Source organism: Salvelinus fontinalis, unplaced genomic scaffold (assembly GCF_029448725.1).
Source record: "Salvelinus fontinalis isolate EN_2023a unplaced genomic scaffold, ASM2944872v1 scaffold_0127, whole genome shotgun sequence".
Taxonomy (NCBI): Eukaryota; Metazoa; Chordata; class Actinopteri; order Salmoniformes; family Salmonidae; genus Salvelinus; species Salvelinus fontinalis.
In genome coordinates this window covers 359,970-371,312 of record NW_026600336.1, presented here as the reverse complement: position 1 = coordinate 371,312, position 11,343 = coordinate 359,970, and the positions used below count along the sequence as shown (strand labels likewise).

At 42.9% G+C, this 11,343-nt stretch overlaps 2 protein-coding genes across 2 annotated transcripts; both read left to right on the top strand.

The window, feature by feature from the left end:
• The first annotated feature begins 538 nt into the window (after positions 1 to 538).
• LOC129843389 (uncharacterized) lies at positions 539 to 4,037 on the top strand. The gene is made up of 8 exons (XM_055912094.1): positions 539 to 580; positions 774 to 893; positions 1,155 to 1,274; positions 1,548 to 1,667; positions 1,961 to 2,156; positions 2,268 to 2,321; positions 2,429 to 3,508; positions 3,773 to 4,037. Exons 1-8 carry the CDS (start codon positions 539 to 541, stop codon positions 3,907 to 3,909), a joined length of 1,869 nt encoding a protein of 622 aa, XP_055768069.1. The 3' UTR covers positions 3,910 to 4,037.
• A 1,165-nt stretch (positions 4,038 to 5,202) lies between these two features.
• Positions 5,203 to 8,719, top strand: LOC129843387 (uncharacterized). Its single transcript, XM_055912092.1, has 9 exons — positions 5,203 to 5,244; positions 5,438 to 5,557; positions 5,831 to 5,950; positions 6,224 to 6,343; positions 6,637 to 6,832; positions 6,937 to 6,990; positions 7,098 to 7,975; positions 8,069 to 8,177; positions 8,442 to 8,719. Exons 1-9 carry the CDS (start codon positions 5,203 to 5,205, stop codon positions 8,576 to 8,578), a joined length of 1,776 nt encoding a protein of 591 aa, XP_055768067.1. The 3' UTR covers positions 8,579 to 8,719.
• Positions 8,720 to 11,343: the final 2,624 nt, after the last annotated feature.

Genomic DNA, 11,343 nt, shown 5'->3' with positions numbered 1-11,343 from the left:
ATCATTTGATTGGTCCATATTATTGACACTAAATAGATGTTACGTTAACGGTAGCTGTTAAAAGTCCAATAGTGGGAGTGTGCAGACTGATGATGGCCCGACTTTAATTCCTGACTATTTCAGTTATGACCAACAGAGGACAACATTTATCCATAAAATACGATAAAACCTCACTGAACCAAGGTGAATTGGGTAACAATGTTAACATTTTTTAGATATCATATGTGATCAGAAACAATGCATTAATTTCCCGGAGTGGTCGCTCTGTGCTTTTGTAGTTGACGTAATAGAAGCCTGTGACGTAAACGAACTCAAGAAAACGTTCAGTGCGCTACTTTTGGCTCAGTTGAGTTGATGCTTTGCAAAGGACAGTCATCCTCATGTTCAAATAAATCACTTTGAGTGGACAAAGGAAACACTCTGTGTGAGTACAGCCAAATTGGCCAAGATGTTGTAAAAAAAAAAGTGAAATGTATTTTAAAATGAATTTGTTTATAAAAAAATGTCAGGTCCAATCTAAAGGGTGACTGAAAGCACAATGGATAGAAATCATAAACCGTTGAGAATAAATCTTCTAAAAGTAAGTCTCACAAGTGAAAAAAAAATGTTTGTTCATTCTGGGGCTAACTCTCTTGATATGTAATGAGGCTATCTTCTTGGTAGCATAACCTATATCCTGTAAAAACAGATTGATATGATTTATAGTTGGAAAAGTGGGCATAATTAATTGAGGGCTAAGATTAAATGTATTTCCTTATGTTCATATACCCCAGGCTGGGTGCCTCCAAGCTAGTGCTGGAGAGCAAGTGTTCCAGACAGATGTCCATTCCGCTGGCCATGATGGACTAAACCTGCCAGCCCTGGTATACTGCCCCCAGGACAGCCCTCGAAAGGTAAGAAACAGTTTTTAGTTCTGTTGCAAAACGTCTGGTTGTAACGGAGGCCAGTTGGTTGCAATCTAGTAATATGACGGGTTGAAAACCAGTTTACAACGAGATAAAAACGCCATTACGACACATGGACCACCTACCAGTTAGAACTAATAGTATTGTAATTCTGATTGTAATTCTAAGGTTATGATTGATAGTTGGCAAAGTGGGCATAATAATGCAGGGCTTAAGTTAAATGTATTTCGTTATGTTCCTATACCCCAGGCTGGGACCCTCCAAGCTAGTGCTGGAGAGAAAGTGTTCCAGACAGATGTCCATTCCGCTGGCCATGATGGACTAAGCCTGCCAGCCCTGGTAGACTGCCCCCTAGACAGCCCTCGAAAGGTAAGAAACAGCTTTTAGTTCTGTTGCAAAACGTCTGATTGTAACAGAGGCCAGTTGGTTGCAATCTAGTAATATGACGGGTTGAAAACCCGTTTACAACGAGATAAAAACGCCATTACGACACATGGACCACCTACCAGTTAGAACTAATAGTATTGGAATTCAGATTTGAATTCTGATTGTAATTCTAAGGTTATGATTTATAGTTGGAAAAGTGGGCATAATAATGCAGGGCTTAAGTTAAATGTATTTCCTTATGTTCCTATACCCCAGGCTGGGACCCTCCAAGCTAGTGCTGGAGAGCAAGTGTTCCAGACAGATGTCCATTCCGCTGGCCATGATGGACTAAGCCTGCCAGCCCTGGTATACTGCCCCCAGGACAGGCCTCGAAAGGTAAGAAACAGCTTTTAGTTCTGTTGCAAAACGTCTGGTTGTAACGGAGGCCAGTTGGTTGCAATCTAGTAATATGACGTGTTGAAAACCAGTTTAAAACGAGATAATAACGCCATTAAGACACATGGACCACCTACCAGTTAGAACTAATAGTATTGAAATTCAGATTTTAATTCTGATTGTAATTCTAAGGTTAACCCTTATGTGACATGTCACTCAGTACCATCATGCCTATGGTGAAAAATGTGGTTTCTATGGTGATATGATTTCCCCACTGTTGTTATTTGTCTCAGAACCTTGTGCCGAAGCCCCCGCAAAGCCCCAGGCCCAGCCGAGAGGCCAATATAGCAAAGGCAGAAAAGAAGGCCAGGGAGTCTATCAAGGCTAGAAGGGCTAGGGAGGCTAAGGCAGGGGTGAAAAAACTAAGCCGCCAAGTAGTTGGTGTGTCGGGACTGCCTCAAACTCTTCTATCTCGAACAACCAGATACAGTGAGTATTGATCTCTACTTCCAAAATACTTGGATTTATTGATAGAATTCCAAAACGATATATGGTGGAAGGATCAACTAATGTCTATGATGTCTATAATGTCTTCTGTAGGTGTCCTGCCAGCTATCAAGAAGGGCACTAAAGTTACTAAAATGGAGACAACAGGTGGGTGTTGGGGACACAGTGTTTATTCCTGATTATACAACTTCGATAGAATCGTTTCCGTGGTTACTAGCTTGTTCGGTGGTAATTCTGACTGTCTTCGGTTGCAGAACCCCTATGTCCCTTGACACCTGATGGGGAGATAATGATGACAACCACCCATGCAGCACGGGCAGCTCCTTCCCAGACCCTGGAAGAAGAGGTGGGGGGAGCTGAGGTCTCCGAGATGAGTGACAGCTCCCTGATGCTTACCAAGAACAGGCAGGACTCCCTGGAGAAGATTCCCTCCCTCCTACCAGGCAAGGAGGACATCCTCCTTCGCAGCACTCCCTGTGCCACCGTCATGAGCCCCCAGACTCTGAAGTTTATTCTCCATGGCATCATGTGCCGACTGGAGGCCTCAGAGTCCCCCCAGACAAGGAGGACCAATGACCCCTTCAGGCTGATGAAGGATCTCTTTGTGGAGGTCCAGCATGCCCTGAAGAATGCTGACATCTCTGTCGTCTTTGGCCTGGAGGAGAGCATCCAATTCAGTGGGGAGGATGCGGTGAAGGCCATCGTGAAGACTGCGGCTAAAAGATTGTCCCTGCGTTCAGACTCCAACCGGGCTCAACTGCGTGCCGCACGCTCTGGTAGCGAGGGAGCCATCGGGTGCATGGCGGACACCATCACACAAGTCATAGATGACTATTCCGAGAACTGGAGTTCCGACGGCCATTTTGGAGCCAGGAGGAGCCGTGCTAGTGGGAGATCACACTCCTCAACCTCCTCAAGGAGTGACGTCACCCTCACCGAGGAGCTCCTGGCTTGGAGGGAAACCCTAGAAGAGGACCTAGAGGAGATGGCTGATGACAGCACTGGTTTGGAAAAGACCAGTGTAAGCTCAGCCATCTCTGAGAAGTCCCAGGTAATTAGATACCTTTCTGAAAGCACCAAGCCCATCAGCAGCGCCCTCTCCACAGACCTCAAGGACATCACCTCCACACAGGTGAGACAGCCAAGAACCAGTAGATCGTTTAGTTATTTGGGCTGTTTGATTGTGAGGCATCGACTCATTTCTGTTTCTCTCTCTACTAAGAAGAAAGAGAAGGAAGAGGCTATGAAGAAAGAAGTGAGGAAGTCAGGAAAGAAGAAGCGAGGAAATAACAAGGACCAGAAGAAGAACAAGGTGTCTCCTCTTGGCAATGATAGTAAGTCCTCATTTCTGTCAGTCAGCATGTACATCTGTCTTCAGCACACTATTGTAATGTAAGGACGGGAGACTATGATGAAGTTATCAGGGTCTTATTCATTAGCCACTAAATGGAAGACAACGGACTAAAACAGGGAGGAACTTTCTTGAACTTGCCAATAACAAATGCTTGTTTTTGTTTTCCGTTTCAAAATATTTTGCTACTGTGTACCCTAATGAACACGACCCTGATTTCATGCCCTGTTCTCTGTCACCTGTTCAGGTATTGTAGCTGCAGATGAGCCTAAGAAAAAACAGGCTCTCCTCCCGCGGATCACAGCCGCCCTGGCAAAAGTATTTTGCTTCCCCTGCAAAAACAAAATGCAAAAAGTAACTGTGCAGAAGACGAGTTTGGGATAATCCTGCTGCCACCTCCCCCAACCCATTTTTTAAAAAAAACTCTCAAAGCCAACAGAAGAGGGAGGGAGACAACACCCCCTACTCACAACTCATTTTATTACACCCCATTTAATTCAATAAACACAACTTGCAGCTATTTTGATCTTCTTCTTGTTGAGTTTTTTTTTTTTTACAGACCCACCTGCATGCTATAGATTCTTAAAGTCAATTTGCAGTCTACTGTCTACTACAGTATCATTGTTATGAGTATGTTCACTGTGCCAGTCATTATAGCCAGTATAGGCTATAATAATTCCTTAACCTAATTGCAATTGACATAATAAGAGTTACATTTGAATAATTAAAATAGATTTCATTCGATTAGATGAGTTTATTAGTCACATACATAGGGGTCGCAGATGTAATTGCAGGGTACAGTGAAATTCTTAAGATCTGAACTCCAACAGTGCAGGTCAAAAAGATAAGTGAATGAAACAATAATAACAATAATATGCATAATATATACATATTTATTTACAACATTTACAAACCAACAGCCTGCATTCATCCAGTTTGTATAAAGTATGATAGATGTGTGACATGAAGCTATATGAGGCATTTTGGGCATAGGCATAACAATGACTGTCTTGGACAAATAGACATCTGGCTTAAAACATCTATTCATTCATGGGCAATATGTGTGCCTGCCCTGATCATATCAGCTTACTACATCTGTCTTCCCTCACCAAACCCACCAATGATTTATTTGACTATAATCATTTGATTGGTCCATATTATTGACACTAAATAGATGTTACGTTAACGGTAGCTGTTAAAAGTCCAATAGTGGGAGTGTGCAGACTGATGATGGCCCGACTTTAATTCCTGACTATTTCAGTTATGACCAACAGAGGGCAACATTTATCCATAAAATACGATAAAACCTCACTGAACCAAGGTGAATTGGGTTACAATGTTAACATTTTTTAGATATCGTATGTGATCAGAAACAATGCATTCATTTCCCGGAGTGGTCGCTCTGTGCTTTTGTAGTTGACGTAATAGAAGCCTGTGACGTAAACGAACTCAAGAAAACGTTCAGTGCGCTACTTTTGGCTCAGTTGAGTTGATGCTTTGCAAAGGACAGTCATCCTCATGTTCAAATAAATCACTTTGAGTGGACAAAGGAAACACTCTGTGTGAGTACAGCCAAATTGGCCAAGATGTTGTAAAAAAAAAAGTGAAATGTATTTTAAAATGTATTTGTTTATAAAAAAAATGTCAGGTCCAATCTGAAGCGTGACTGAAAGCACAATGGATAGAAATCATAAACCGTTGAGAATAAATCGTCTAAAAGTAAGTCTCACAAGTGATAAAAAAAATGTTTGTTCATTCTGGGGCTAACTCTCTTGATATGTAATGAGGCTATCTTCTTGGTAGTATAACCTATGTGCTGTAAAAACAGATTGATATGATTTATAGTTGGAAAAGTGGGCATAATAATGTAGGGCTTAAGTTAAATGTATTTCCTTATGTTCCTATACCCCAGGCTGGGACCCTCCAAGCTAGTGCTGGAGAGCAAGTGTTCCAGACAGATGTCCATTCCGCTGGCCATGATGGACTAAGCCTGCCGGCCCTGGTAGACTGCCCCCAGGACAGGCCTCGAAAGGTAAGAAACAGTTTTTAGTTCTGTTGCAAAACGTCTGGTTGTAACGGAGGCCAGTTGGTTGCAGTCTAGTAATATGACGGGTTGAAAACCAGTTTACAACGCGATTATATTGCCATTAAGACACATGGACCACCTACCAGTTAGAACTAAGAGTTTTGGAATTCAGATTTTAATTCTGATTGTAATTCTAAGGTTATGATTTATAGTTGGAAAAGTGGGCATAATAATGCAGGGCTTAAGTTAAATGTATTTCCTTATGTTCCTATACCCTAGGCTGGGACCCTCCAAGCTAGTGCTGGAGAGCAAATGTTCCAGACAGATGTCCATTCCGCTGGCCATGATGGACTAAGCCTGCCAGCCCTGGTAGACTGCCCCCAGGACAGCCCTCGAAAGGTAAGAAACAGCTTTTAGTTCTGTTGCAAAACGTCTGATTGTAACAGAGGCCAGTTGGTTGCAATCTAGTAATATGACGGGTTGAAAACCCGTTTACAACGAGATAAAAACGCCATTACGACACATGGACCACCTACCAGTTAGAACTAATAGTATTGGAATTCAGATTTGAATTCTGATTGTAATTCTAAGGTTATGATTTATAGTTGGAAAAGTGGGCATAATAATGCAGGGCTTAAGTTAAATGTATTTCCTTATGTTCCTATACCCCAGGCTGGGACCCTCCAAGCTAGTGCTGGAGAGCAAGTGTTCCAGACAGATGTCCATTCCGCTGGCCATGATGGACTAAGCCTGCCAGCCCTGGTATACTGCCCCCAGGACAGGCCTCGAAAGGTAAGAAACAGCTTTTAGTTCTGTTGCAAAACGTCTGGTTGTAACGGAGGCCAGTTGGTTGCAATCTAGTAATATGACGTGTTGAAAACCAGTTTAAAACGAGATAATAACGCCATTAAGACACATGGACCACCTACCAGTTAGAACTAATAGTATTGAAATTCAGATTTTAATTCTGATTGTAATTCTAAGGTTAACCCTTATGTGACATGTCACTCAGTACCATCATGCCTATGGTGAAAAATGTGGTTTCTATGGTGATATGATTTCCCCACTGTTGTTATTTGTCTCAGAACCTTGTGCCGAAGCCCCCGCAAAGCCCCAGGCCCAGCCGAGAGGCCAATATAGCAAAGGCAGAAAAGAAGGCCAGGGAGTCTATCAAGGCTAGAAGGGCTAGGGAGGCTAAGGCAGGGGTGAAAAAACTAAGCCGCCAAGTAGTTGGTGTGTCGGGACTGCCTCAAACTCTTCTATCTCGAACAACCAGATACAGTGAGTATTGATCTCTACTTCCAAAATACTTGGATTTATTGATAGAATTCCAAAACGATATATGGTGGAAGGATCAACTAATGTCTATGATCCTCTTTCTGTAGGTGTCCTGCCAGCTATCAAGAAGGGCACTAAAGTTACTAAAATGGAGACAACAGGTGGGTGTTGGGGACACAGTGTTTGTTCCTGATTATACAACTTCAATAGAATCGTTTCCGTGGTTACTAGCTTGTTCGGTGGTAATTCTGACTGTCTTCGGTTGCAGAACCCCTATGTCCCTTGACACCTGATGGGGAGATAATGATGACAACCACCCATGCAGCACGGGCAGCTCCTTCCCAGACCCTGGAAGAAGAGGTGGGGGGAGCTGAGGTCTCCGAGATGAGTGACAGCTCCCTGATGCTTACTAAGAACAGGCAGGACTCCCTGGAGAATATTCCCTCCCTCCTACCAGGCAAGGAGGACATCCTCCTTCGCAGCACTCCCTGTGCCACCGTCATGAGCCCCCAGACTCTGAAGTTTATTCTCCATGGCATCATGTGCCGACTGGAGGCCTCAGAGTCCCCCCAGACAAGGAGGACCAATGACCCCTTCAGGCTGATGAAGGATCTCTTTGTGGAGGTCCAGCATGCCCTGAAGAATGCTGACATCTCTGTCGTCTTTGGCCTGGAGGAGAGCATCCAATTCAGTGGGGAGGATGCGGTGAAGGCCATCGTGAAGACTGCGGCTAAAAGATTGTCCCTGCGTTCAGACTCCAACCGGGCTCAACTGCGTGCCGCACGCTCTGGTAGCGAGGGAGCCATCGGGTGCATGGCGGACACCATCACACAAGTCATAGATGACTATTCCGAGAACTGGAGTTCCGACGGCCATTTTGGAGCCAGGAGGAGCCGTGCTAGTGGGAGATCACACTCCTCAACCTCCTCAAGGAGTGACGTCACCCTCACCGAGGAGCTCCTGGCTTGGAGGGAAACCCTAGAAGAGGACCTAGAGGAGATGGCTGATGACAGCACTGGTTTGGAAAAGACCAGTGTAAGCTCAGCCATCTCTGAGAAGTCCCAGGTAATTAGATACCTTTCTGAAAGCACCAAGCCCATCAGCAGCGCCCTCTCCACAGACCTCAAGGACATCACCTCCACACAGGTGAGACAGCCAAGAACCAGTAGATCGTTTAGTTATTTGGGCTGTTTGATTGTGAGGCATCGACTCATTTCTGTTTCTCTCTCTACTAAGAAGAAAGAGAAGGAAGAGGCTATGAAGAAAGAAGTGAGGAAGTCAGGAAAGAAGAAGCGAGGAAATAACAAGGACCAGAAGAAGAACAAGGTGTCTCCTCTTGGCAATGATAGTAAGTCCTCATTTCTGTCAGTCAGCATGTACATCTGTCTTCAGCACACTATTGTAATGTAAGGACGGGAGACTATGATGAAGTTATCAGGGTCTTATTCATTAGCCACTAAATGGAAGACAACGGACTAAAACAGGGAGGAACTTTCTTGAACTTGCCAATAACAAATGCTTGTTTTTGTTTTCCGTTTCAAAATATTTTGCTACTGTGTACCCTAATGAACACGACCCTGATTTCATGCCCTGTTCTCTGTCACCTGTTCAGGTATTGTAGCTGCAGATGAGCCTAAGAAAAAACAGGCTCTCCTCCCGCGGATCACAGCCGCCCTGGCAAAAGTATTTTGCTTCCCCTGCAAAAACAAAATGCAAAAAGTAACTGTGCAGAAGACGAGTTTGGGATAATCCTGCTGCCACCTCCCCCAACCCATTTTTTAAAAAAAACTCTCAAAGCCAACAGAAGAGGGAGGGAGACAACACCCCCTACTCACAACTCATTTTATTACACCCCATTTAATTCAATAAACACAACTTGCAGCTATTTTGATCTTCTTCTTGTTGAGTTTTTTTTTTTTTACAGACCCACCTGCATGCTATAGATTCTTAAAGTCAATTTGCAGTCTACTGTCTACTACAGTATCATTGTTATGAGTATGTTCACTGTGCCAGTCATTATAGCCAGTATAGGCTATAATAATTCCCTAACCTAATTGCAATTGACATAATAAGAGTTACATTTGAATAATTAAAATAGATTTCATTCGATTAGATGAGTTTATTAGTCACATACATAGGGGTCGCAGATGTAATTGCAGAGTACAGTGAAATTCTTAAGATCTGAACTCCAACAGTGCAGGTCAAAAAGATAAGTGAATGAAACAATAATAACAATAATATGCATAATATATACATATTTATTTACAACATTTACAAACCAACAGCCTGCATTCATCCAGTTTGTATAAAGTATGATAGATGTGTGACATGAAGCTATATGAGGCATTTTGGGCATAGGCATAACAATGACTGTCTTGGACAAATAGACATCTGGCTTAAAACATCTATTCATTCATGGGCAATATGTGTGCCTGCCCTGATCATATCAGCTTACTACATCTGTCTTCCCTCACCAAACCCACCAATGATTTATTTGACTATAATCATTTGATTGGTCCATATTATTGACACTAAATAGATGTTACGTTAACGGTAGCTGTTAAAAGTCCAATAGTGGGAGTGTGCAGACTGATGATGGCCCGACTTTAATTCCTGACTATTTCAGTTATGACCAACAGAGGGCAACATTTATCCATAAAATACGATAAAACCTCACTGAACCAAGGTGAATTGGGTTACAATGTTAACATTTTTTAGATATCGTATGTGATCAGAAACAATGCATTCATTTCCCGGAGTGGTCGCTCTGTGCTTTTGTAGTTGACGTAATAGAAGCCTGTGACGTAAACGAACTCAAGAAAACGTTCAGTGCGCTACTTTTGGCTCAGTTGAGTTGATGCTTTGCAAAGGACAGTCATCCTCATGTTCAAATAAATCACTTTGAGTGGACAAAGGAAACACTCTGTGTGAGTACAGCCAAATTGGCCAAGATGTTGTAAAAAAAAAAGTGAAATGTATTTTAAAATGTATTTGTTTATAAAAAAAATGTCAGGTCCAATCTGAAGGGTGACTGAAAGCACAATGGATAGAAATCATAAACCGTTGAGAATAAATCGTCTAAAAGTAAGTCTCACAAGTGATAAAAAAAACGTTTGTTCATTCTGGGGCTAACTCTCTTGATATGTAATGAGGCTATCTTCTTGGTAGTATAACCTATATGCTGTAAAAACAGATTGATATGATTTATAGTTGGAAAAGTGGGCATAATAATGTAGGGCTTAAGTTAAATGTATTTCCTTATGTTCCTATACCCCAGGCTGGGACCCTCCAAGCTAGTGCTGGAGAGCAAGTGTTCCAGACAGATGTCCATTCCGCTGGCCATGATGGACTAAGCCTGCCGGCCCTGGTAGACTGCCCCCAGGACAGGCCTCGAAAGGTAAGAAACAGTTTTTAGTTCTGTTGCAAAACGTCTGGTTGTAACGGAGGCCAGTTGGTTGCAATCTAGTAATATGACGGGTTGAAAACCAGTTTACAACGCGATTATATTGCCATTAAGACACATGGACCACCTACCAGTTAGAACTAAGAGTTTTGGAATTCAGATTTTAATTCTGATTGTAATTCTAAGGTTATGATTTATAGTTGGAAAAGTGGGCATAATAATGCAGGGCTTAAGTTAAATGTATTTCCTTATGTTCCTATACCCTAGGCTGGGACCCTCCAAGCTAGTGCTGGAGAGCAAATGTTCCAGACAGATGTCCATTCCGCTGGCCATGATGGACTAAGCCTGCCAGCCCTGGTAGACTGCCCCCAGGACAGGCCTCGAAAGGTAAGAAACAGTTTTTAGTTCTGTTGCAAAACGTCTGGTTGTAACGGAGGCCAGTTGGTTGCAATCTAGTAATATGACGGGTTGAAAACCAGTTTACAACGAGATAAAAACGCCATTACGACACATGGACCACCTACCAGTTAGAACTAATAGTATTGTAATTCTAAGGTTATGATTGATAGTTGGCAAAGTGGGCATAATAATGCAGGGCTTAAGTTAAATGTATTTCGTTATGTTCCTATACCCCAGGCTGGGACCCTCCAAGCTAGTGCTGGAGAGAAAGTGTTCCAGACAGATGTCCATTCCGCTGGCCATGATGGACTAAGCCTGCCAGCCCTGGTAGACTGCCCCCAGGACAGCCCTCGAAAGGTAAGAAACAGCTTTTAGTTCTGTTGCAAAACGTCTGATTGTAACAGAGGCCAGTTGGTTGAAATCTAGTAATATGACGGGTTGAAAACCCGTTTACAACGAGATAAAAACGCCATTACGACACATGGACCACCTACCAGTTAGAACTAATAGTATTGGAATTCAGATTTGAATTCTGATTGTAATTCTAAGGTTATGATTTATAGTTGGAAAAGTGGGCATAATAATGCAGGGCTTAAGTTAAATGTATTTCCTTATGTTCCTATACCCCAGGCTGGGACCCTCCAAGCTAGTGCTGGAGAGCAAGTGTTCCAGACAGATGTCCATTCCGCTGGCCATGATGGACTAAGCCTGC

Coding starts and splice junctions, on each gene's coding strand:
- LOC129843389 (XM_055912094.1), top strand. CDS start 539: ATGGATAGAAATCATAAACCGTTGAGAATAAATCTTCTAAAA. Junction 1,275..1,547: donor CCCTAGACAGCCCTCGAAAG/GTAAGAAACAGC, acceptor CCTATACCCCAG/GCTGGGACCCTCCAAGCTAG. Junction 3,509..3,772: donor GTCTCCTCTTGGCAATGATA/GTAAGTCCTCAT, acceptor TCACCTGTTCAG/GTATTGTAGCTGCAGATGAG.
- LOC129843387 (XM_055912092.1), top strand. CDS start 5,203: ATGGATAGAAATCATAAACCGTTGAGAATAAATCGTCTAAAA. Junction 5,245..5,437: donor TGAGAATAAATCGTCTAAAA/GTAAGTCTCACA, acceptor CCTATACCCCAG/GCTGGGACCCTCCAAGCTAG. Junction 6,833..6,936: donor ATCTCGAACAACCAGATACA/GTGAGTATTGAT, acceptor CTCTTTCTGTAG/GTGTCCTGCCAGCTATCAAG.